At 39.6% G+C, this 27,711-nt stretch overlaps 1 protein-coding gene across 5 annotated transcripts in view; it reads right to left on the bottom strand.

Moving 5' to 3' along the window:
• Positions 1–9,097: 9,097 nt before the first annotated feature.
• The window catches only part of ZNF644 (zinc finger protein 644), a 72,922-nt gene continuing 54,308 nt past the window's right edge, over positions 9,098–27,711 (bottom strand). For 3 of the 5 annotated variants that reach the window (XM_042873241.1, XM_042873243.1, XM_042873242.1), the window contains exons 3-9: positions 26,467–26,572; positions 23,225–25,271; positions 22,246–22,801; positions 21,440–22,045; positions 18,762–18,884; positions 11,278–11,380; positions 9,098–10,803 (exon numbers count right to left, since the gene is read on the bottom strand). In XM_042873241.1, coding sequence (XP_042729175.1) covers positions 10,611–10,803; positions 11,278–11,380; positions 18,762–18,884; positions 21,440–22,045; positions 22,246–22,801; positions 23,225–25,240 — 3,597 coding nt within the window. In that variant the 5' untranslated portion in view covers positions 25,241–25,271; positions 26,467–26,572 and the 3' untranslated portion in view covers positions 9,098–10,610. The remainder of the gene's footprint in view (positions 10,804–11,277; positions 11,381–18,761; positions 18,885–21,439; positions 22,046–22,245; positions 22,802–23,224; positions 25,272–26,466; positions 26,573–27,711) is intronic. The other 2 variants (XM_042873244.1, XM_042873245.1) reach the window with 2 other exon arrangements.

Genomic DNA, 27,711 nt, shown 5'->3' with positions numbered 1-27,711 from the left:
TGCCTAATAAGGGACCCCCTAATGAGCACTTAGTGCCTGCGCCATTGCCAAGAAACCGCAATCCAGGAGTACTGGGCCCCTGGCTGTCTGTTCCATCATAGAAGCCTGTGTTCTGCATTGCTTTTGGTCCCTAGAACCACAAAGGGAAGCAATGCCACCCTTCCCACACATACCATCCCATCTGGGGCCAATGAGCTCCATGCACTGCTGTAGCAGGAAGCTATTGGGACACACCTGGCCCAGGGCCTGTGGGCCTGCAGGCAGGTATGGACACCGGGTTGACACCAGAATGTACTGGGGACATTGCATCAGGCCCCACAGCTCCTCTTGGGGCTCAGAGCCTTCTGAGCTCAGCTCCTCCCAGACCAGCGAGGACTGCTGTCTGGGCAGGAGGAGGGAGCTGAGACAGCCCTGTCAGATGCCAGCACACATTTAACTCAAGCTCCAACCCTGGTGTAGACTGGAACAGCTTTGTGATCCTGGCAAAAAGCTCAAGTGACCTTGGGGAAGTATTTATTTTAGTGGTGAACAAGGAGTCAATTTTATTAAAAAACACCAGCTCTATCCTCAACGAATTTTCAGCACCTGTGACTGCCTGCTCCGTGCTTCTCCCACACCCTCATGCCATGGCTCTGCCCACCTCAGGCACACATGTGGCCCACGTCTCTGCAATGTACTGCATGCACGTAGCAGGGGAAGTGCATTGCCCAAACATGACTGCAGCTGTGTTTGGTTCCCACATACGTTACTTTCCTGCACGCTTGGCACCACGCAGCCCGGGCTCCCAGCACCACGAGCTCGGGGGGATGCTCAGAACCAGACTGCTCATCTGCAGAGCCTCAGGGGTTCTCAGCCCCCCTCCTGCCCACTCACTGGACTCCAAATCCCGTGTCAAGCGGAGCGGAGCTAACACCTACACACTGCGTCCTTCCTCGGCACAAAGAAGGCGCTCAGGCCCTTGGACAGCGAGTTCCTGAGGCAGGGATTATGCTCTATAGCATTCTGTTGTCATATTTTCCCCGCTGTAATGTTCCAAGCACATTTATGCCATCTATAAGATGAAATTAACAGACATATTGGAATCCACAGTGGCACAGAGAGGAGAATATTAGAATAACCATGTACATTTGCTCCCGCCAGCTGTGCTGGCTGCAGCGAGCTGAGCCCAGCCAGCAGTGAGCCATACCCATAAATCACAGCCCTGCACACCACAGAGCCAGGCACTGCCCCAAGCCCCTTCTCAGCTTTACTGCACAGCATCCAGCTCCTCACAGCCCACACCCGGCCCCAGCACCCTTCCTCACCCACTGAGCCACGCTGCTGCCTCGTCCAGCCACAAAGGAAGCACGTGAACACAGTTCCCCTGCAAGCACTTGCCAACAAGGGCCACTGGAAGGCTTGTACAAAAGCTCGGTGCTCCCTGGGTGGTTATTTACCACACTACAAAGGTATTTGCTATGGGATCAGCTGACCCAGGTTCAGTAAAGGGTATAAAAGGAAGGAGGGCACTGCCCAGAGACCCAAGCCATCCTCTGGGAAAGCCCAAATGGTGGTTACTAACATTTACAATTATGTTTGTGCAAATAATTGATTCTCCGTAGAGCAATTGAATGAAACAAACAAACAAACAAATAACAAAAAAAACCACAAAAGCACATTCAGATCCACTAAATGAAACAGTGAAATAACACTTCCTGGTTGTCTTTGATAGAACAAAAAAACCTGTGTACGTTTTGCATTGAAGAAGGTGCTTTGTTTCAGCCAAAACACTGCATTTGGGCACTTGCAACAGGAAAAAAAAAATTATCAAAAGAAATAAACAAAAAACCCACCAAGGGAACAAGAGGTTGGATTCACCACAGCTGCTGTCATTCCTCTTTTGTCTGCTAACCCAGCAATTAGGGCACTGACCCGGGACATGGGAAATCTGCGCTCAGCCCCTTGCTGCCCGGGGGCACGCAGCCCTGCAGCTGCTGGCACAGAGCTGGGGTAGCTCCCCTCAGTCTCCCGGTGGCTCCGCTCCCCAGCAGGCACCCGGTGCCTGGGCACATGGCAGAGCTCACAGTGCATCCTCCTCCACATGGTCCAGGTGGTTCCAAACGTGCCCACCGATCCCCTAAGGCACAGATGGAGCCCTCCTTCCTGGGCACGTATCACAACGCGGGGTTTTTTCCTCAGTAAACGGGCAATGGAGGCAAACCAGTCCTTTGGCTCAGATAAATGCTATATTTCTCTAAACCTAAATCTCTTCCCACCTTCCTAAACCACACTTTACTGCAATCTCAGTTATTCCCCCAATCTGCTTTTGCCTGTCGTATATTTTTGGTGATATTAGGAGACTCAGATGCTAATATGCAGTTACTCCTTTTTGTTACCCTCTCGGTCCCTTCTAAGCACAAGCAGCTCAGGAGCAGCGGGCTTCAGCCCAGCACCGAGCTGCCCAGCAGTGAGTACAGAGCCGACCGGCCAACCAGAGTTCTGCACAGCAGCTCTCACACTGCTTTCATGTCAGAAACGAAAGCAACAGAGATCCTTTTTTTTTTTTTTTTTTTTGTATTTGGAAAATCTGACATTTCAATAGTACCATTTTTTGTTAATTTCTAAGTTATCTTCATCGTTTTAATCACTAATATTTAAAATTATTTCCTACTATGCACTTCTATAAAAAAAGAACGTTCTAGTTTATCCAATTATTGTAATTTTTTTTTCCTAGAAGGTAAGTACACTGTCTGGCACTGCTTATGGGCAAACTCTGATGGCTGAGCAGAGCTCTATCATCTCTCAGCATCTGATCACTCTTTCTTGCAGACCCTCGGGGGACTCCCTGAGCAAAGCCATTGCTGTGAAGAGTCCTCGCCCGCCCGAGCGCGAGGAGCACTGCTCTGTGAGGAGCATTAAACCCCTGTGCTTCCACTGCTCTGCAAGGGCCTCTGGCACAGCGTATTTACAGAATAACAAAGCAGGGCTTCGGGCCTTTTTATTCTCATATGCCAGTAACATCGTTCTCCTACCATGCTCCCATGCTCTGCACACTGTGTAATTTAGGGCATCTTCCTCTTGACAGCTAATAGTCTCAAATGCTGTAAATGCAGTAAATCTTCTGAACCTGTCCTCACACAGGAGTTAAATCATGACGCAGGACCAGCTGATGACAATCCCATGACAGCTACCATGTCTCTCCAGAACTGCCAACCAGTCTGCCGCATTGTTTGTGCTGCTGCTTCGCCACTGCTCAGTCTGAATCCCACTCTGGTTATTTTTATTTATTTGCATTACCAGGAAGGGACTTCAAATGTGCAGCCCAGTATCCAAAGCCACTTAAAAACCCCAGAGTCACTGGAGTTAGAGCTGAAACTGCAGCTGCAGGGAAGCATAAGGTGTTAGTGCTTCTACGGGCCAGTGAAAATCCCTCTTAAGAACTCCCTAATTCTAACCCCACATGGGGCATTCTTAATTCAGCCTTTCTCAGAGCACCAGGTGCTCTAATGACATCTCATCCCGGTCTCTTATAATGTGAATAAGGTGAACAAATGCTACCTCGGTAGCAGGGACAAGCCTTTTGTTGTGTTTTGCTCATATCTGTGACGATTTCATTGTGGGCTCCAGAACTCCCTCTAGCAGGCCTCTCTGATGTTCTCACATCACCCAAGAGTCTCAGTGAGGGATTCCTACGATGCGTTCGCTGGTATCTGTTTAGAAAAAGGCCCAGGCACAGAAGGCTGTGAGCACTCCATGCCCATCTGCTCCATAAATTCCTCTGTAAGGTTTCTTGCAGAGCACAGCAGATGCCTTACTGGTCAATTCCTGCTCTTTCTTTTCTCTGAAGTTGTTGCTTCGTGCCCAGCGGACAGAGCCGGTGTCTGCACTGCCCAGCCTGACATGGCTCTATCTGGAGGAAACCGCTGGGTGCAGCACATGGCTGACTGCCTGCACCACCTTTCTGGCTTTCATTTCCCAGCCTATACCATACACTGCTATTCATTCATTCATTTATTTATTTATTTTGTGAGAGACAACAAGTTCCTCACGTCTCCTCTCATTTACCTGGCTGCAGACGCACTGCTCAGCCTTCCCCAGGTGCGGTTAATTGCTCATACTATTTGTTTACACAACACACAGTCCTGAAGTACCAACATATCTTTCCAGAAGATGCCAGGTGTCAGCTGTGTCTGTTCATCAAAGCCCTGCACCTCATGCTTCTTACTCTCCAGCAGCAACTCCCCAGCAGCTCAGCCCAAGGGAGGCACACATCACTACACTGTGGCAGCCATTTCTGAGCAGTGTTTGTGGCAGCAGGCGTGGTCTCCTCTTGCCAGTCACAACCAGGAGAGGTTGTGGGGACTCCAATGAGAACTTAAAGGGAAGAAGCAGGGCCCAGCTCTGCCTGGTTCCAGCACTCAGCCTCTGCCCCTCGGCCCCAGCTTTGGTGCTCTGCTTCCTAGCTCCAGAACCAGCTCTACTTCAAATGTACGGGGATTTCAATCATAGAATCGTCTGAGTTGGAAGGGACTCTTAACGGCCATCTGGTCCAAATCCTCTACACTTGATGAGGTGCTCAGAACCCCATCCAACCAGACCTTGAGTGTCTCCAGAAATGGTGCACCCACCACATGTTGGAGCTACCTGTGCCTCAGCATTCTGAGACCAGGGCAGCAGTTGTACATCACATGCTGAGGGAAACAGCCTGCTTGGGTACTGACAGTGTCTGACATCTGGGAGATAACTAGATAAGCAAATACTGTAGTAATTACTAATAATTGTTCAATACAAACACAAGAGGGGCAATGGAAAACCAAGTCTTCCCCCTCTTCTCCCCATCATTCGTTAAATTACACACCAGCTATGCCATCATGCAGGTTACAGGAGCCTCAGATTGCTGCTTGCCTGCAGCTAACACTGTGTGCACACGGGGTGCTGCTGCTCAAGTACTGCTGAGATGCTTGCACACATACAACTGAAATCACAGCTTAATTTCCTAAGAAATTCTTATCTACCATACTCATCATTTATCAGTAAAACAAAGATCTCCAATGTCTTTGCCAGCCTTTAGCAAATATCCATTTCCCTTTGCTGACAGAAGCTAACCAGTTGCTTGTTCATAAAAATCATTCAAGCAAATGTTCCATATTCTCAAAATTGTCTTTGGAAAGGCTGCCAGGAGTTAAAAACCAAAAAGGCAACATCTCACCTGTATGCAGGCAAAACAGAAACATGGCGCTGAGTGTGCAATACCAAACATTAGAGACCTTCAGGGCCTTCAGCAGGTCCGAACTTCACAAGTTTGGGTTTCTGCTGTGCATAATATCACTTCTAGTCACTTTTAAATGTCCAATTTCCCCTTGGCTCCATCTACACCTCCCTGTGGAATGCATCAGAAAGTGGACCATTAGACACATGAGAATGCTGAGCAGCACTGTGTGTGTGTTCACACCAGTGTACGGCTTGCCCCAAAAAACTTCAACAGCGTGGCCTGTGGTAAAGTCCTGAAAACAAGAAACAAAGAAAGGAAAATGAAAACAAGGACATAAACAAAAATCTAGGAAAATGAAGTAGGAATGAAGGTAACATGAAGGGTCTGGTGGGTGACCTCAGGGAACTACAGATGTGATTCACAGCTGCTCCAACTTAAGAGTACATCAGATGTTTAAGTGCACAGAGGTTGGGAGCACCCAACAGACTTTAAGTAGCAGACTATTGATATGGAGAAACAGGCATGAGGAAAATCATGGGTTTCATGGTGTGGGTCTCTGACATGAAAGGTATTATCGTCATTACTTAACGTGTAAGCCCCACCTCTTCAGAGTTGGACAGGAGCAGCCCTTTCAGAGAAGCAGGCCAGCCGGTGTTACGACAGCCAGCAGTGCTTACCTGGACTTCACAGAACAACTAGGGAGGGTATCCACAGGTGACAGCACCCATTATTTGTATTAGATTCAGATTCATTCTTGGCACCCAGCTCTGGTGATGCTCCCTCCACCACCAACCCTTGTTCCTGGCATCCAAGACCAATACACAGACACCAGCTCCTGCCTCACCTGTAGGCATTTCAGGCTACAGCCAGCAGACGACCTCCTTGCCTCGCTACTCAGCTGCTCAGGGAAGCAGACCCAGGTTAGGGTGGCTTAGCAGAAGCATGCTGTGCATGCTCACCTCAGGGCAAGGGGAAGAACACCAAGAAGCCTGCAGTGTTAGAAAGGAACATTTTATTGCAAGAGATTACAGACCTGGCGCTCTGGCCAAAACGTTTCCATTACATTGAAATTGCTACCCACGTCATCAGGGAACAGCACCTACAAAGCACGCAGATTGAAATACCTGAACTCACGATGCAGTCGACCTTTTTAATAAGTACTGTTCTAAATAGATGCCTTTTTTTTTCTTTTCTTTTTTTTTTTTTTTCTCTAAATGGAATCAGGACTACGTGAACTGATTTTTGGAATAGGAAACTAGTGGTTAAGCATCCAGGCCACTAACTACTGTGGTAAAAACTTGGAAAAGTCTGTCAACTGTAGTACTAAAGTGAGGAGGCTCCTTTCACAGACATTACAATTTATTAAAAAATAAGTACTTGTTATTTACTGTCATTTTTTTCCACATACTTGCAGCCATTTTTTTCCCTGTAGATTTTCCAGATCAGGTCAAAGATTGAATTAATGAATAGCCCCTTTAAAGTATTACTGACTTGTAGGATAATGTGGGATGAGCTCAGAGAAAGCATTTGTTTCACAACAGCTCTGTAGCAACAGCCCTGTAACGCTGGCCTTTCCAAGCCTCACGTGCATGCACACCTCTGAGCCCAATTCACAATCCATGTTCTTCCTGTGAAGCACTTACCTCACACCTTGATTTTCCTGAGCACGGCTGAAAATGTAGGACTCCAAACATAAAACGTCTGGCTCAGGACTAGAATGCCAATTGTTAAAATCCCTCTCTCTTTGGCACCTTTCATGCTCCCTCTTCCCTTCCCTGGTAGCTACTGTCTCAATACGCATTTCCTCGCATCAAGAAGAAGCCTCAGTCCAGCCCTGACACCACTGCCAGGGCAAGGTGACCCTGAGCCAGCAGAAGTTCCACCAGCACGCAGGGCTGGGCTGCCTTGGTGCATGGGTGCCAACCATCTAATAGCACAAGCCGCATGATCCATGCGAAGCAGCACGTGGCCAAAAGGAGTTAAGTGCCTAGGGATGTTTTCCACACATACAGCCTGACCACACCACCACTTGGCAGTGGTTACCACACGCACCTGAAAAGCACATTTCCAAAGTCTTGCAGAAATCTCTTTCACGGAATGCAAATAGAGCTTATTCTATTATTATTTTTAAGGATGACTTGGAAAAGCTCTGGGACTGAATACACAGGCAATCATCTTACAAAGTGTGGAGCTGGACCTCTGGTTTCCTGACTTGAGTATTCTGACACTTTTCGTAATTTTCCAGAAGCTGCTACTTACAGGAGCTTTACCAGAAGGTAGGGTAGGTGCTGGAAGAGGAGTACAACTCCTGAAGACTGCAATGAGGAACCAAAGCCAACTGACCACTACCAAGTATGACTAAACAACTGCAGTCTTTAGCCTGAAGCAATACAACCAAGGTGAGCCAAGTCACATTTGCACTTATACGTGCAATTCCAGACGTCCTGCTCTTCAGCAGACTGCCATAGAGCTTCTCTAACCTAGCAGTACACGAAAGACAGTGAGACTCCCTCACTGATGCCAAGGTCTAAGTGTGCCACACAGATCTCAAAACACGAGATCTGTACAATAAAGTGACTGATTTAATGAACTCCACCTATTCTATTAGAACCTGTGTAACTCTGGAAAGGTGAGCTTCTACCTCCCAGTCAGTACTGACAAAAGATGTTTAATTCCAAGCAACAGAAACCAAACAGCCCCATCTGAGACCTATAAGCTAAAGAAAGCTTGTGCACTTTTTGACCATTCAGTCCATCAGCTTTATATGCAATGAATCCACTAATCAGAGAACTTCCAGGTTATATTTCAAAACCATATTATAGCAAGGATCTGATGTAAGCAGGGCAGGAACATCGACAAAACCCACACAGCTAAGCACTCAGGCAGCTCCAACACACACCCAAAGCCTGCCAATGAAAGCAGCTGCTCCTAACCAGAGAACGTCATTTTGGAAACCAGCCAGGACTACAGCTTTCTCAACTTCAGACACAGCCTTATATTTTTGGTGTTCACTACTGCGGCTGAAGGAACTAAATAAATTTAATTAGATTTACTATTACAAATCTAGACAGGGTTTTTTTTTTTTTTTTCTTTTTTCTTTTTTTCTCCAAATGCTAAATTCTGCACGGTATGGCTTTCCCTTATAAAGATTCTAGATAAATATAATTTGCACTTAATTGAACTTTTCATGTTAAACAGCAACAGAATCTGGTGCTCTAAGGCACCCTTTTTGGTGACATGAGTAAACAACCACTCAATTAAAGCATTACAAACATTCAAGATGATCTGATCACTTCCCTCCACTCCAACATGTTGCTGTAAATACTTAATTTTCACATCATATAAAAAAAATCCCACAATTATATACAAATTCAGAATTTTTTAGTCAGTCTGTATACACATAATATGTCTGCAATACACTTCAACACTCTGTTTATCTTTCCTAAGATCTCTGAAGCAATTTTTATTTCTGGCCTTTAGATGGACTGATGGGTGTTTTCCAGGTTAAAAAACAAAACAAAACAGTACGAATACATTTGGACAATGAAGTTTATGTTACCAGTAGGAACGTGTACAGCAACACACCCGACAGCATTAACCAAATGATAACCCTGCCAGACAGAGGATGGCCTTGTCTCAGCACTCCATCCCCCACAACTGCTTGTTTTTGGTTCATCTGTTTTATCAGAACGTTAACAAACCCTGTGTGTTAACTGCACACGTAGAGGCAGATCAACATCATTCACATTTTCCACCAACCAAATGTAACGTGTCTGAACAAGTCATTTTATTGCAAGTAAACTTATTTTTACTTAAGATAATGAGAATATTTTAATTTCAAGCAAGACAAATCCATTTCACAAACTTAATTCACACAATGTAAATAAATGCTTCACATTATAGACATTTAGATTTTCTTTAAACCTTTTTTATTTAGAGATTTTTCTGGTAAGGAGATATACCATAGGAAAGCAATTTCACTGGCAGTGAGGTATGTATATACTCTACCAAAATACTCCTCTTGCTTTAACTGCTTTTAACTTTATTTACATATAAGGAAAATATCAATGCATATCCTTGGCTTAACTACAGTATTTGTTACCCTACATGAGTAAAATGAAATGTTATTTGCATACAAAATTGATTTGTAGAGGAATCTGACTTATGATTTAAACAAAAATCATGTTTCAAAGACAGTTTGAATGAACAAACACAATTCAGCATGACCAAGACACCTGCACCATATTTCCATCCTCACAGCACATTTATTTCAGTAATTCTGTAAGTAGGTCCTTAGCATGAGCATAGTGTTACAGTTTTCATACATATAATCACATCCAAAACAAGCTCTAAAATTTAAGTTGTAAACATTCTCTTCATATGTAGAAACATTTCAACCTGTGTTCAAATTTTCTAAAATGATCAACCTTTTAAACAGAATTATAAATGAAAAGTCTACTCTAACCGTGTAGTGAGCAATGCTTATTAGTACATTTCTACAGTGTTAAATAAAATAGTAGAGAGGCAAACTTCTGTAAGCAAGTCAGACTTTAAGTAAATCGTCATAAAGAACAAACTTGTTAACAAAAAGATGCTTTGTAATAAAGAAAGTTGGATTGAATCTACTATGATACAAAAACATAAGGGTAAATACCATCTTTGTTGACAAGTAGGAGGTAGCATGGATGCACCACTTTATTGTCAGTGAGAAATGCAACTGAAGTAAAGAATATTTCCTTACCACAAATTTCCAGTATTATGTACATATTTATCTTAGAAATTTGTTTAGACAAGTTTCCCTCCACTTTTTAGTACAAAAAGCCTCATGTGATTTAAAAAAAACACTTACACACCTAGATAGAAGAGTACTAATTGCCCTATTTGAATGAAACAGTCTCTTGAACTATGAAGTAACATGGTATTTAATGCCCTAAAGTTGAGTAAATTGTTATTAGCAGTTCTTGATATTATACAAAACACTACATACATACAAACAAAATATAATATCTTATTTTACTATGTAATTTTTTTTTTTTTTTTTTTGGAATAAACAGAGCCTTGATTTGGGTAACACTGCAGAGAATGTGGTTTCTTTGTTTTATTAAAATCTGTCTTTTAGTACCCATGTGCAACGATTTAAAAATGGCTGCCATACATGTAATGGTCTTGTATTGATAGTGAACACAGTAACTGACAAAAACATAATAAACCTTAAAAACACATCTTCCACCCTATATAAAATATAAAGACTACTTACTGTAACTGTTAAGTATTCACTTTATTTTGATGTTATTGTAATCCACTTCCTCTATTTTTGCCTTTAGGATTTATAAACATAATTTAGTGTAACAATTTATTTAAAAAAATGACAAAGTATTTCAAATTTACATCCAATTCAAATTGAAAATGTGTTCTTGTTCTATGATGCTGCTTCTGCCATCAGTAAAGAAAATGAAGTTTCAGTAATCGAAGCAGGTTTTTTAAGTAGCGATGTGACTTCAACCATGCCAGCTCCAGTCCGTGGAAGATTTGCGTTGACAATGTGTCGCTGCAAGTGTTTTATCCAGTCTTCTTGCACAGACAAAGGTCCTCGAAAGACCAGACCACAAAACCTATGCAAATATTAAAATTGTTCCATCAAGATATATCTAGCACTGCTCAAACATTATGCAAACAAAGCCCTAATTTTCTTCAAGTCTGCCTCTCTATAAATTTAGTTGAAAATGTCAGTAACTAAGTAGTAACCATAAACACAATTCTCTGCAGTTCATACGAGTTATGCTCCTATGTTTGTAATACTAGGAGTAACAATCTGATCCTCTTAGGGTTTCTTTTGAAGAAGAGTATTACTCAAAATGGCCAATGAGATTTTAGCTGGAGAAATGGGAGCTGGCAATTTAACAACTAAGTATGATTGATTCAAATTATCTTCTCCTATCTATCTAATTAATTAAAATAACCAACTGCTTTCCCCCTCGTCTTATCCAGTGTCACAAACTTTACAGAATGTAATCTTAAATATTCCTACAACTAAAGTAAGCAAGCTCGTAAGAACACAGTCTTTCAATTAAAATAACCCTATGTACCTGCATCTGAGTATGTAAACTTCATCAGCACTATGAGGTAATGGCAGCATTTTTTTCTTGCTTCCAGATCTTGACCTTGACTTCTTTTGCTTACAGTCCAAAGCTAAGAAGAGAGAAATTTCCATATGTAAAAAGCAGTATTTCAGACAGTGTTAAACCAGAGATATTCAGTATTCCCTATAGAAGTGGTGAAAAGATATCTACCTCCTTGTTATTGTATGTTTAGTTATAGCTACATTACAAAACAATTGTAACATGCTCTAAGAAATGTGCTGGTGAAACATCTAATGCCTTCCTCCCCACCTCCACCTTTCTTTAAGCACAGCACTTGCAGTTTGAAAGACTAGATAATTGACATTTAGCATTAAACTGTTGTTTTAGTACCAGCAGGCACCTGCTAACTTCTGGAATTATACAAAAACAAAGCACCATTGGAAATACCCTTTCATTCAAAAAACACTGACAAAATGTGAAAATTGTTCTGTAATTCAAGGAACTTGTAAGACCACTCATGTTCAAGCAGGTTGCATCTTCACAAAATTGTAGCTTTCAGCTAACGCAATGAAGAATTTCTAGTTTGAATGCAACACGTCATTTACTTTCAACGAAGCAAAACCTTTTTCCTTTTATATGCTATGGATCAACTTCAAATGGAACTTCCTCCTCACTCCTGTCTGAACCATAATGCATCCTGCAAAACTCATGTATTGATCCTCTACAGTAGAAGATGGTATTAGAATGACCAACAGGGATGGCAAGGCCATCTTTTTAAGTTCAGGCTGTTTGAAACCATTTATGAAAGTAATGTGTGTTATCTGAAAACACATAGCAAACAGGTTCAATTTGCATTAAAAAGTTTACACCTTCCATAAACAGATGCCACGGGAACCTACAACAAAACCTGGAGATTCTAGTATGTAGCCAAAGTAGGAGGATGAGGGCATTAAACTGAGTTAATATTGGTATGATGAAAATAACTGATAAGGCTCAAGAAAGACAAGCAGTTCGGGACTGATAAGCGTTATCTAGCTATACTATATCCCAAAAACAAGATATACTAAAACTACACAGAAATATGAAGGACAGTAATGAGTGATATTGATACTAAAAAGGCATATGCTATGCTACTGAGACATCTTAACAGTGGAATTCAAAAGCCGTTAAACTTGCCTAAGTTCTGACTCGTGTAACAGAAAACAGAAAAGCTTAGTATCCTGAAGCATAAGACGTCATCTGTGGAGGCAAAACATGCTGATTTAAAGAACATACAAACAGGCTCAATTGCATCCGTCATTCTTCTTATGCCTTCCAAAAGAGCACCTCCCAAACATGGCTTTTACCCTGTAGCTAAACCTTAAACTTGTAGACACACCGAGCACTTCCCACTTCCATCCCCAGACTGAGGATTCTCACAGTACTTCGAAAAAAAATGAATGATTTTTGGAGGTTTGAAGGAACCAGAGAACAAATCAGACTGCAGACAAGTAGAAAAGGAGGAGACACCAACCTAAGGAAAGTTCTTTCAGATTCTGGGTGAAGCCACCATTACGAAGATAAGCCTCAACAGTGTTTTGTTTTTTTTTTTCTGACAGTACCAAGGAAAGCAGTCTCAATATAAAGCCAGTGAGAGAGAAATGGCCAAGATAACTTCTGAAAAAGTGAACAGGTAAGGGGTCCTTACTGTTTTATGTTCTCATAAAAAAGATATCCTTTAGATAATTAGGAACTTCAATCACTATCTTTAATGCTCTAGGAACTACTGAGTAGTATAAATATGTCACATGCTGCAACACCTGTAACAACAGCACCAGAAATGTAAGCACAGAAAATACTGAAACCTAGAGGCTGATTCTCTCAAGAGAATTACTTGCATGAGGGAAGACTTATCTGAAGCAGTTGTTACAGCAAAAGCTTTGCCACTGCTGATTTTGCAAAATGTCATGTGAAGGAAACAGTTGTAAGTCGTCATTTTCTTTGAATGCAAAGGCATCCAGGAGTCGCACCTGATGTCAGTTAGCTGATGTCAGTTGATACAAATGAGCAAAAAGCAGCAGACAGGAGGCTCCACCTAGAAAAGCCCACAGGCATTTGAAACAAGAACTAGCTTGTTTCCTTCAGATTGGCAAACTTAAGACACTCATTCTCATCAAGAAATTTGATTCTACTCACACACATCCCAAGCATTTCAGAGTCTTCACCTTCTTATTTGGTTTTCTGTAACAGAGCTCCCAAATAGTTTTAAGCATTTGTATATTCTTCTAGGAAAAAAAACTCTCTGAACTACTATGAAATCAAATGGACAGCAACATGGGTAAACAGGCAATCATAATACACCAGGAGAAGTAGTTACTACTTCCGTGAAAGGTATATTTTCCCAAGAACGACTTAAAAACAAAGCAAAACAGACGTATGGACATCTCTGCATCATTTACAACAGACATTCTAGACAGAGAAAATACAAAACGAAGACCAGAAAATATAATGAAACTTCAAGAAAAACAATAATCAGATCACTCAATGCATTCTTTGAATAATTTAGCTAGGATTGGACATAGAACATATGCCCAGCAAGAAGCTGCTGTCAAAAAACACAAAAAATACTAAAGACAGTAAATCTGTGTTCTGCAAGGGTTATTTTTGTTACCTTTGTCTTATGACCAAGTGAATATATTTCTTTACATTTTAGAAGGTGCAAAGCAACACAAGTATATTTTGAAGTTATCTTACTGAAGCAGTGAAGCAAAAATGGTGAAAAAGAGTAAGACCTGGGTAAACTTCATTGAAAACTGCAAATCCAACACCAGTTATCAAGGACACACACCAGGAACTGTCACATTAATTCCATTTTTGCCTATCTAGAGAGTAACGACTTTAAATGAAGTTACATGTCACATCTGCTTACACACTGCTGGTATGACGCCCGCAAGCCTTTGCAAGCATCAAATAAGCCATACTATTGTTTCGTCTGTAACAAAGCATGTTCTGAACAAAACTCTTTGGATACCTTTACTGTAAAACAAAGCATGATCTCAGCAGAAAGCATTTTTAGCGCTCTCAGGAAGAGACCAAAGACAATGCAGTTCTTGCAATGGAAATTCAGACCGTACTTGCAGCAAATCGCCAAAGAGATGGAGGAGCTACCTGTAATTATGCCTACTTTGTGGCAAAGACAGCTCCCAAAACTATTAACCTTTGTAATTATGGGCCTTTCTCCATAAAGAACCAGTTCTCTTTGAAGGAAGCCTCCTTCTTTCACGTTTGGCCACCTGCTGCTTCCAAAAGCCTTTTGTGAACGACAAGTTGTACCACTTCATCAAAACTGACACAGCATGACAGAGAGAAAACTCATGTAAGACTAAGGAAGATAACCAAACATTGGGGTGAACTTCTTGAGGCACTCAAGTCCAATTTGATCATAATGTTTAGAAAAACACATGCTATGTCAAAAGACTGCGTATAAAAAACTACTGTATCTGTGATAGTTTATCAAGAAAGACTGACAAGTAGATGGTGACAGGAGGTTATATTCAGCACATCTAGGACAATATGCATTACAAACGCCACAACTGGGGATCCTTAATTCCATGATCTTTGGTCTGAGTCTCAAAATTAAAACACACCTATGCTAACCTGTGTGCTCCACCTCTTAATGTCCTCCAGAGTGGAACACCTTTCTTTTCAGTAGACCAAAGCCCCGTCTTTATCAAGACTTCATGACTTTTGTCATAAAATATGACACAAGTTGAATAACTGCATACATAAGTGACTCTAACCGTTTAAAAACACTGCCCTCTTGTGTATTTATTCACTAATTAGTCAAATTCAATCTTTTTTTACCTTGTCTCATCATTATTGCAAAGTACAATGCAAAAGAAATTCAGAATTTTTTTTGCATATATATATATATATATATATATATAAAATACTCCAATAATTTGGCTCTCTGAAGGATTTTATGCAATGCTAAATTCAGCCCACTCTGCTGGCTGATCAGCATCAAATAAAGACATGCAAATCCAGCAGATCTCTGATCCCTGCTGTGGTTGCACACACTTATACAGCAAACTCCCTGAAGCTACAACTGCAATATTAGAAACTATTTGGAAAGGTGGTGACCACAGAAATCACTACCTCAGCCATACTGCTGGCTCCAAGACAAAGTCCTTACTTGTATATTATTGTTCTCTCCCAAACTTCTGGGAGAGTATCCTCCATCTACAGAAGCAGAGAGCAAAGAAGAGAGTGATGACTCCCAGAAATTACAGCTGTTAAGAAGAGATTAAGTAGATGGACAGAGTAAGAAAAAGAGAATATGTAAAAAGCCAAGCTGCAAGACAGAAGTAGGAGATTTTAAGTAAGAAGAGAAGCCTGGTAAAAAGAAAAGAAAGGAAGCTGGATATACAACTGTACCAAGAAGGGAAGGATGCATTCAGAAGATTTTGCACAGGTCTGTTTGATAAGAGTCAGTTTGATACATGCTCTTGAGAAGAGAGACCATCATGCAACCCCTAATACAAAAGCCAGTAACTGTAAAAATGAACTCAGTGAAGCGCTTGCTATGCAGTAGTTAAGCACAAATTAAGCTTAATAATGAACACTAATTTTGAACAGCCAACAGCCTAGAAAGTACCACTTTCGAATGTTTTTCTCCTGAGCCCATTCTCAATATGTACTATCATGCAGCTATTTCAGTTATAACTAAAAATGTCAAGTTGCATTTAAAAAAAATGGAACTTGTAACATTTCACCAAATGAAAAAAATGCTGATTCTGAAGAAAATGGGCATCTGCTAGAAAAGCAATATGATAACCATCTATTGAAAACACGCAGACAAATTGAAAAATTGAGTAGACTGGTGCATACAGTAATGTAGGCCTGGGACAGCTCTCGCTTAGGTGACTTGTACAGCTTACTGTACTGCTTTTACTAAACAGTAACACCTAGATAGCTCCCATAACAATTACCAAATAATAAAAGAACTAGTGTGTGTTTGCACACACTTATTTAATGACAGCAAGAAACTAAGATAAATATGGTGAGCCTGCCCATGGCAGGGGAGTTGAAACCAATGATCTCTGAGGTCCTTTTCAACTCAGGCCATTCTGTGATTCTATGATACGCAACTAATAAGATTTTTTATGGCAGTTCTGTATGCTTTAGAAGATGTAAGAATCATCTCATGAAAACTGAAGAAGAAACCTGTATAAATGTATTGTCATTGTCTCCATAAGTGTTCCAAGCTGAAGCCAAGCAGAAGATGTCTACAAGTGGCTCTCAGCCACAACTATTTTTCAAAAGATAAACTGAAATCTGCCCAAGCACAACATTCAGCAAAGTTTTAAATCAACACATGCTGGTGAAATCCTGTAAAGCTGTCCTCTTCCTAGCAAAACTTCCAGTGTACTGTGCAGTATCAGGAAAAAAAAAAAAAGTTTAAAATTGTATTATCCGGTCCACCAGGTTTACACTGAGCTTGCTCAAATGAAGAGTCAACGAAAAACTTTATAACTTTTGTAACTGTGCAAAGTTTTTAATGGTAACTACTAAATGAGCACATGTGCATTGGTTGCATAATACTACAGCTATAACTTAAGTCTTTCTTAAGCCACCATTTTCAGTGAAATGCCCTTATGTGCATGGCACAGGCTATTAACGTAGATCAGCTCTACCTTCTGAGATTAGAAGCAAGTTTTTGGTTTTTTTTTGTTAAATTTTCTTTCTAACTTCATTTTAAACAAACTTCTAGTTTCGATGATACAAGACCAGGAGGTTTAAGTTTTTAAAAAGAAGGCATCAACTGCTTATATTATTAGCTTGCAAACTGATCCTTAAAAAAAAAAACACCACCAATAACAAAAAACCCAACAACCACAACACAACACAACAAAAAACCTCTGAAGCTGCTCCCACATTTCCTATTTAGCCGAGGTGAAAGGAGCTTCTCTAGGCTCTGTGTACTATTTTCTTTGTTTCAGCGTCTCCTTCATTTAATAACTGATAGATTTTAATGTGCAATTTAAATACAGTTATATTTACCAATAGGTATAGAAGCAAAATAACTCACCATAGGGCTAGTACCTGACAGAACGAGGGGAAATGGCCTTAAGTTGGCACCAGAGTAAGTGTAGGTTGGATATCAGGAAAAACTTTCTTTACAGAAATGGTTGTTAAGCACTGGAACAGGCTCCCTAGGGAGGTGGCTGAAACACATCCCTGGATGTGTTTGAAAACTGCTTGGATGTGATGCTCAGGGACGTGACTTAGCGGAGGATTGTTAGTAAGGGTAGTATGGTTAGGTTGTGGTTGGACTCAATGATCTTTAAGGTCTTTTCTAACCTGAGCAATTCTATGGTTCTATGATTCTATGACAGCAGTGGTATAAGAAGTCTACTATCACCATCTTTTTACCGTGTAAACATGAAAACTTTCAGAATCACTAAAATCATTCTCATACACAATGGATATTAGTGCAACTGTTTTCATTCTCAATCTACTTTATTATATCATTATGTATAACAAGACCTGGCATCCACAGGCTCTGTGTGTAAAATGCACTTAAATGTTATTCAGCCTGTCACAGAGAAAGCCTGTTTATATACCTAGCATAACAAATCGCATCTACAGATAAAAAATGGAATTACATATTTTTTCAGCATTATGTAAATGACTGTGCTTATCAATACAGGCAACTGATTGCTGCACTTCTGAATTACTTCATAGTTTTAAATCTGTCTAAGTTTTCTTCACTATATTCCATGTTTGCTCCCCAACTTGCCACTGACCATACAAAATCCCACTGATCTAAGCAATACTCCAAGTAAACTTGGAGTAAAAGGAATCTGCCTACAGCCAAGAAAACTGCATGTCCCTGGAAATGAGTCAAAATACAGAATACTAGAAGATTTTCAATAAACGTGTGTTTTAATTTAAAAAAAAAAGCATTAACAGCAGTGCCAAGTGCTGTACCACACTCACCCTATTGTCTATCACTCCATGATTGGTTTGTAAACCAAACAAAAAATGAAAACAGCTACATGTACTATGTTGGTAGAGATACACAATTTGGAAAATTACTTGGTTCTTCCGTTTTTTAGCCACAGTATTCTTAGTAGTTATATGTAATGTAATTATTTCTTAATGTTTTTAATTGTTGACGTACTTATAAAGACTTTATTAGATGGTCAACTAGTTGGTTTGGAAATTGTGATATCGTGGGAGAATGAATTTTGAGTGAACATCTCTTAGTTTTGCTTACACATACCTTAAGTGTTGGATCCAAAATAAATGAGTAAGAATGAAAATCAGACATGAGAGTGGACAACAGCAACATATCTGTGTCTACAAGTTGCTGAAGTTTTATGGCAAATAAATTCTTTATCAACGGAAGCTTCAAAATTATTTTGAATTAACATATGCTTTTGTCCAGTCTGATGAGGAAAATGTATCATAGACAGACTTGCTTTTACATCTGTAACAAAACATACCTGTCCCAGTCAAAAGTCCAGCACTCTTCTTTCGTGCATAAGCGCGTAAGTGGTTGGACAGGCTAACAGCACTTGTAAACGTCGTATTGCAATGCACACACGTTCTAAGCTTCACAGGCATACCTATCATTCAAAAGAAAACTATAATCCAGTTCTCTCTTCAAAAAATGAAATTCTCAAAGCGTTGTAAAAGGTTTTCTGTAATAGAGATGGTTTTAAATATATTCACTGCATAGATGCAATTGTTTAGTATATTAGAAGGATCGAAGTTAACCGTCATTAGCTTTCCACGTAGTGCTTTAAGCCAAACCTTGTTATTTGAAAAGAACAGAAGGAAGGCAACTTGAACCCATTAGGCTACTCTGCATCAGGCTGCTAACAAATTCCTACAGATCTCCGTATCACGAAGCTCTATTCCCCAAACACAATCCTGCAATTTGAATAGCACAGTACTGTTGAGAAATTTCAGAGCTTGTAACATTTCCAATAAAGAGAATTTTAAAAGTCTGGTTGACAAAGTGGTAATTAAGTGTTTTACCCATAAGACAAAAAGGCTCAATACTAAATTAGGCTACTGTTGAAGGCTTAGAGAGAAAGGCGGTAAAGCACATAACTGAACATCTGTTAGACAAAACATTTTGTTCAGTGCATATTCTGTTCATTACTTTAGATACGTCACCAATAATGAAAGTTAATGATTCAAAGATCTTTGCTAAAATCTCCGTGCTAAGTAACCAACAAAGGAGCATGCTTTTATCACAGGAAAACAGTGAAAGTGCAACAATACTGAACCCCTCACTTACCAGACAAAGAAAGCATTATTACTTCTCCCCTGCTCAACTTTACCATAATGTTCTCCCCTCATTTTACTAAAGATACTGTTTCCAGTTCTCTATTAATAAATTATTATTAGAACAGATTAAAAAAGCCCAATCTACTCAGAAAGAATGCTTCTGCTTGCAGGAAGGAAGGAGTCTTATTCTCCAGCAGCACACAGAAGATGTGCAGTTTTTTTTTCAGGTAAGTTAAAGAAGGTCTGGTTGGTTTAGAAAACAAATAACAACAACAACAAAAAAGAAAAAAACACAAAGCTTTTTGAAAACTAAAAATGGGATTAGAAACGTTTGCCATTTTAGGAAGAATTGAGGATTTCAACTTGATGCTAAATACTTTCTCACCAACTCAACTGGCACAGTGCGATCGTTAGTTGTCAAACTGTTACCTGAGCCACAGATAATTATAGGGCCCCGTACATAACTGTTAGTATTATATAAGCACATGTTTATTTTACCCTGATTGTTCATCGCAACCAAGCAGGTGCTGCCTGCTATCCAGCACTCAGCAGTAAACATTAAACAGACAGCAATAAAATGTGTCTGTTTTTAGCAAGCTTCTCCTCTAGCACGGTTTTTCAAATAATTAAGCCTGTCGAAGACACACCTTCCAGCATAAAGTACCCTTTCTTTAACAACAACCACATACAGCCACATGACATTGAACGTAATTCTGTTCCACCTGTCATTTTAGAAAGCCACTCTAAGAAATTGATTGTCACACTTTCAATAGTCCCTTAAAAGATCTTTTGAGCACACTGGGCTTCTTATTTCTTTAAGGGCAGACAAGAATAGAGGTGAAAAAAGTACAAGGCACTGCCAATTTTACTAACCTGCACCGGGTACTGATGAGAAAACCAATAGAACCAAAAGTCATGAGTATAAAACTAAGAACCTTCTCCTCAGCTTAAGGAATCTTGCAGCACCATAAGGTGGTGCTCCAACAAGAAACAGGTAAACGCAAGCTCTGCATACACACTGAAAAGAATTCCACTACAATTTCCCGAGACAAGAAATAACTCTTATGTGACAAGTAGGTTAAAAACATCACTCCAAAAAAACTGCTTTCTAAGTAGCAGTAGTAACAGAGTAACTAGAAAGTTGATCACAGAATTGCCTCATCAGCACAAGTCTCAGTGCAGGGAACATCTTCGTCCCTATCAGACCGATGCTGCCTATCAGAACTCTACTGGCTACAGCCAATACACATCTTCACTCAGGACAGACAGACCTTAAGAAAGCACCAGTTTCTCAGAGCAGCCACAATTTTAAAACAAACAATAATTAATCTATGGTGTAAGAGCATGTTTGCCTAAAAACATCAAAATTAGTTAAGAGAGATTAATCAATTTAAAACACTATGTGCTAATAACGGCATCGACAGTTCTGTCAGTTTGAGCAAATGCTGTTTTGCACAAACCTCCAAGATTTAAAAGATGTGATTCTCAAACCAGCAGTTTTAAAGCCCAGAAACAGGGTCACAAGCCCAAACATCTCAGAACTGTTAAGTCTACCATATATGCCCGGACACTTCGACATATGGTTACTGCAGGATCTGTCTTCCTTTTTGAGGCTCGTTTTACGCCCACTTTGAATCTGTAAGCCCAACCATACGCAGAACAGGTACTACATTCTGTGCCAAAAGCCCTCAGTACTGAATATTCACTTAAGAAAAAAAACACAAGAAAAATTTCTTGCACTACCTCTCGCAGTCAAGGTCCTCTGGAAATGAAACAAGAATTAAATAAACAAATTCCAAAATAAAATCCTCTGCACTTTACATTTTCTGTGAATTAAAACATTCGTTTGGAAATGCTGTGAAGACAGCGAGAAACACCTTCTTACCTGACTGCATAGTCAAGTCCATTTTTTGTGGCTGATACATCAATGGACTGTCTTCATTTAATGGAAGAACACATTTCTGAACAAACCTCTTTCTCGCAGTTTGATTATGAATCTTTTGAGAAGAAATACCAGGACTCCTTTCTTCTCCTAACCTTTTATTTTTCAGAAGTTCTATCAGTGTAAGTGACTGATTTTTTTTTTCATTATGTAGTACTGCCTTTGTTTCATCACATTCATTTAGGAAACTCAGCCCTTCTTCCTCTGATGCAGACACAGATATATCTTCAGTCTTTAGGCCATTATGGTATGCTTCGAGAGGTATAACATTCTGAGATAAAAAGTCATCATTTGATGCAAATTTCTGAGCAACAAAGGGTCTGGGAATAACACGGCGACTATTCAAAGCCTTTAGTATTTTTTCATACTTCTCTTCATTTTGCATCATTTCATTCAAAACACAGATCGGAGACTTGTGTGCATCCCACTTGGTTTTGCCAAGCCTCTTCAGGTGTCCTCGCACATGATTTGACAATCCAATTTTAGTATCAAACCAGCCTCCGCAGAGCTGACACGTGTGCTCAGAGGAAGTTTCAGATTTCTCAATTGCTACAAAGAAAATAATTTTCATGTATTTTGACAATTATGTACTGTTAAATATTACAATAGCAAATCACAAGGACGAAGAGAGGCTTTACAACAAAATAAAGCAAGTCTTGCTTAGTGCTCAATTTAGTGCACTTTGTCCCCTCTACACCAAAACTTAAAAAAAACAACAACAACATTAAACAAATTTAAAAAACACATACCTTTTCTAACACGTTTAACAGGAGTTCCTGTTCCAGTTCTTTTAAAATGTTGCATTTTGTCACTTGTTGCTATCTGTTCTGGTGAAACAACATGACGGGCTTCATAGCTTAATCCAGCTCTGTGAAGATGTCCTCTGACGTGGTTGGACAATCCAACACCTGTTTCAAAGGTTGCTGGGCAGTATGGGCAGGACTTCTTTTCAAGTGACAAATCAGTCCAATGGAAAACTGAATTATGCTTTGGCAACGCTGATCCTACATTTTCTAAATTCTGTGCATCATGCAAATCATGCAGGAAGTTACTACTCTCAGCATCTTCATAATACTCAAAATAAAAGCCATCATTCTGCTCATAACTAAGTGAAGATTTATCACCAGCTTCATGATCTTCCATTTTACCTTTGAATATAGGGAATAGGCTTACATGCTCCTGATTAATATCACTGTAAGATTCATCCTCCACAGACCGCGTTGTGTAATCACACAGTTCAGCATTATCCCATGAACTTTCATCCTCTGTTTCATAGCTGTCTTTTTTTTCAGCAGAGTTAAGTCTCTGTAAAACAACAACAGCCATTTTATGCAGAAAATCTGAAAAGCAATCCAAACCATTTCCTGTAAAAGTGCCATCCCTCCTTAACCACTCTTACTACAGCTACATGCTTATTATCTTTATAGCCTTCTGCTCCTTTGCAATTAAGATTACCTGAATCCATGACAAAAAATTATTATGGATGCTACTTGATGGAGAAAATAAATGTAAAGAACTCACAGAGATGGACTCTTAAACGTAAACAGTAAGAATCAGTATATTTTTTAATCATTGTAGTTTTCACATTTAGATCTACATAAATAATTATTGCTTGCTTTGACACTAGCTCTCTGCTTTGCTGCTTTATGAAAACTTTTTAAGTTTCTGGTCACTGCTATTTCTAATCAAAAGGGTCCTGTCTGGAGAATTTAGATTGCACACACTTACAGATGACTGTGAAACGCTTTTCCGAGCCTTCTGTATCCTGTAGGGTCTCTTGTGAAGTTTTCCGAAGTTACTGGACTGTGAAGTAGAGCCAAATGATCGTTTTACATCTTGTTTTAAAACTGAGTTCTTTGGAAATGTAGAAGATTGTTTTATCAACTGTTTTGTCCTGCTACCAAAATCTAAAGATTCTTCTATTATGCTGCTTTTTCTTTTTTCTAGTCTAAGATGGCTACCAAAGGGATCAATGCAAGACGCTGGATGCAAATATTCCATGTGTTTTTTTAAAATGCTTCTAGCTGAAGTTGTAAATGGACACATCTTACACATGTACGTTGACGACTTCTTTGAGGATCCTAAATATGGATCTTTCATGGATGCCTTCTTCTGTGACTTCCTCTGGGACATGTCACTACCAATAACAGCACACTTGACTACTGCTCCATGAGCAATCCCTCGATGGCATTCAAGTTCATTTTCTGTCACAGCCATGAAATTGCATTCCTCACAGCAATAGTATCTTTTATCTTTTTCATGGGTCTTTGCATGCTGCACAAATGTTTTGGGACAATTGGTACCAAATACACACTGTGGGCACTGTAACCGTGCACTCCTACCCTCATCCTGAAGCTCTTTCAGCTCGCGGATTTCTTCCATCAGTTTCTGTCTTCGTTCTTGGTGAATGATCATGTGTTTAAGAAGTGAATTACGATCTCTAAATGTCCTCCCACATTCCCTACATGCATAGGGCCTGGGGACATTGAGATGTCGGAAATGGCTGTTCCCATCTAAATGGTACATCATATGCCTATGCAGATGTTTTTTCTCCCTAAAATTCACATTGCACTTTGTACAGGGATAAAATGATGGTTCATCGGTACTGAAGGTAGATGGTGATTCAGAATCATTCTGTTCACATTTATTTTTTAAAGTATTGGAAAGAAAAGTGCTAGTGTGAACAGGAGAAGCATCCTCTGCACAGCTACCAGTGGGACTATAAATGAGCTGCTGGATAGCATCAACAGCTTCCAGCTCTTCATCTGTGGACTCAGGCTTTACTTTACTCAACGAGTATTTCTGAGGTTCTACTATTTGTAGCTCCTCATTCTGTTCTAAGAAGTCAACAGTTAGCAGTTTTGACTTACTAGGAATATAAGTAGTATCACCAAAACAGTCTTCAGTATAGCGTGTTATTTTACTAACATCCATTTTTCTTTTTCTCTTTTTTTCTAAACCTACTTTACAGTGAATGGGAGATTTCTCTATTGTTTCTTCATTTGTCATAAGAAACTGTATAAACTCTTTTTGTGGATCCCAGCTGGGTTCACATCCCGATCTGAAACCACCTGTACCTGAGGAAATGCCTGTTAATGCATCAACACAATCGTCTTTTACCAGTAAATTTTTGTCATCCTCACAAACTTCTACTTGGCCTACTAAAGTGCTGTCTACACTATTTCCTACTGATTTCTGTGAGTCACAACCAACTGAAGCAGAGGTAGGTAAATTTTTAATGGAATGAGTCACGTTCTTAGCATGTGCTACATCAGGTAACAAAAATAAAACTTGGTGCTGATTTGAATTTTCTGTTGTACTCTTTGCAGGCAGCTGAAGATCATGAACCACCGTCAAAGTTGAGCAGGAATCTGTATGATGACCTACAGGCTGTCCAGTGGCTAGTGAAACACTGCCTTTATTCATAATGGAAGTTTTTGTTGAGGTGGAGTGTGAAACTGGTCCATTAACAGCAGTTCCTCTAGACAAGATAAAGTTTTCACTAGAAACAGTAGGAGCACCAGTGTGTATAAATAGAGAAGTCTGGCCTCCACTTAAGGCTTTTTCAGATCTGTCCCTGGATAGCTCCTCAGGCAGAGTCAGTGTACTGTTTTTCTGAAACAATGCGTCACTCTCTTGCGATTCAGGAATGCCACCTTCCTCCTCAGATACAAAATCACATAGGATTTCCTCTTCTTCTTCTTTAGCACCAGTAACTTCAGTATTCATCTCTAAATCATCCATGTTGCTGGTCTGTCCATTAAGTACATTTATACTAAAACAAACAAACAGAAAACAACAAAACAAGAAAGAAAGGAATCAGAATCACAGAAATATAAGAATGGCAATTTTAATTTACAATTTTCTCTAGGACCATGCTCCTTCACACTGTAGTCAGAATGTTTTGAATTGAAAAAAATATATTCTAACAAGTTTGAGACATGTTTTAAATCAATCAATAAGGGAACCAAAAACTGTATACTTTTCTTTTTTTTTTTTTGCTAGACTATATTAATAATGATACAGCACTGTCTAGTATTATCTCAGTCCAAAAAAAAAAGTTTCAACACTTACATGCAAAAATATGATTGACAAAAGTTGTGCAAATGCATTTTACATGTATATTCACTTGAGCATACTGTTTATCCTTAATTCTGTTCTAAAAGTAAAACAAGTAAGGAGTTAAGGTTATCCAGACAGCCACTACAGTCATTTCAGTGATTTTTATATTACTTTTTAAAATGTAATTCCCTTTGAGACCTAAGAAATAAACCAACATAATTTTTGTATATCTCAAGGTATCGCTTCTTTCAAAGCACTTGTATACAGTTGACATAATGATACGCAGGAGCTTGTAGTGCTTTTACTTGGGTATTAATAGAGAATACATCCAACTAGGCCAATTTTGGACATATAATTGCTGCTGCAAACATAGCAAAGGATCAAATTCACTGGAGAAATGAAATGTTTTCCCATTATGTTCTTCAAAAAGCACTCTCCTTGCTTTCAGACAAATACACAAAACAGATCCTGCTGATGTTCCGAGCCCATTTAAAATGGTAATCAAATAAAACAGATTTTCTTAAAGGTGGAAAAAAAATTTAGTTAGGATACCTAACGAAATCACCATGTCGAATTCAGTGTATGACAGAGAATATTACAAATTAGTTCTTCACGTGTGTTAAGCACACCTTTCCATAAGCAACATTCATTTACCCATTCACACAATCTACCCAATGCTTACTGAGCACAAAGAAGTTTCCTACATATGGGTCTTGAGAACACAATAAGTGTAAGGCATTACAACATCCACCTCAGAGATGGAAACATTTACCTGTTTTACAGAAAACACATTTTTACCCTTGAATTGTACTTTCATATTTTAGGGGATTTGTGTCTGCCATCGCATGCTTAATTTCAGACATTAATCAACATTTTGAATAAAGAATCCTATTGAATGGAGTCATTACCTAGACTCTTCAAATTACGGTGTTATAACTCACGACAAATGTCCATGGCTCCTTGCAGTGGTCCTTCATCAAAATCAAGGAAGACCACGCTTGACATCCTTTTTTCCTAAGGATACAAAATAAGCTGTTTAAAGGGCACCAATTTCATCTTCATACATCACACACCAAAATTAATTCAGAACTATTAGTTTTTCCAATTCAACATCATGATAGCCAGCCATGTAATTCAAAGCTAGCCAGAGCCTCATGAAATTCTGTGCTCTTCAAATCAGTAAACTGACAAAATAATCTAATCTCCTTAAAGTTTCTAAATAACAAACCTCAGTATGCTGCATTTTTTTCTTAACCATTTTGAAGAAAAATAAACCGTATAGGGAGTGCAAATAAAATGAAAAAAAACTTTTTACAGGAAGAAGTTCAAAAAGTGTTTTCTCTGCTACCCAGTTAGTGATCTACTCAATTTAGCAATGCTGCTGTACTCACATCAGCTCAGTAACAAATGCCCAATGCACATGAAATGATTCTATTTATTAGGCTACTTGAATGTCCTAATGTTCAACTAGATGCTCCAGATACGTGTCTTCATTTTGTAATTTCTGAGTTTCTTTGCTCTTTTCAGATGAGCCAGTCTCTACACAACACGAACTTCCAATAACACCATATTTACAGTATCATCCTTAAATGGTGATAACGCACTACGCAGCAGGAGTCTTTACAACATAAACACAAGTTAGAGAAGGGTACTACAAACATGCACTACAAAATCAGTAGTCTAAAAAAAAATCAAATTAAAGAGGGGAAAGCTCCAAAGACACAGGACTGCTCGAATGATTTTATAAGTGGAAGCATAAGCTCCATTTAATAATTAACAGCAGACTCTAAAACGTTCCAAGAAAGTTTAGAAGAAATCCAGCAAGTTAGCTTTTCCTAAAAGTCGTGCAATTTCTTCATTTGGTTACTGCAGATGTAGACAAGTGCATGCTCAGTCAATTTCAGAGCCTACATTAGCTTTTCTCAACAGGAAGCAATGTTGCTAACAAAGTGGTAAATTCAGTGTTAATGAGTGGCTTCACTGTTACCACCTCTGAGGTAAAACCTTCCACGTTCCAAGTTCCACCCATCTGTTGTGGTGTTAGGGGTTCAGAGGAAGAACAGACGCTTCCCATTTAAAGCAACCCCACTGGTACCCCCCAAACAGCAGGGAGGCTGTCTGAGAACACGGAGATTGCAGCTCTCATTATCAAA

Source organism: Lagopus leucura, unplaced genomic scaffold (genome assembly GCF_019238085.1).
Source record: "Lagopus leucura isolate 7727_CA_CO unplaced genomic scaffold, USGS_WTPT01 Super-Scaffold_100009, whole genome shotgun sequence".
In the NCBI taxonomy this organism is placed as follows: Eukaryota; Metazoa; Chordata; class Aves; order Galliformes; family Phasianidae; genus Lagopus; species Lagopus leucura.
The sequence above is the reverse complement of the archived record's forward strand: the minus strand, read 5'-3'. Positions and strand labels throughout refer to the sequence as shown.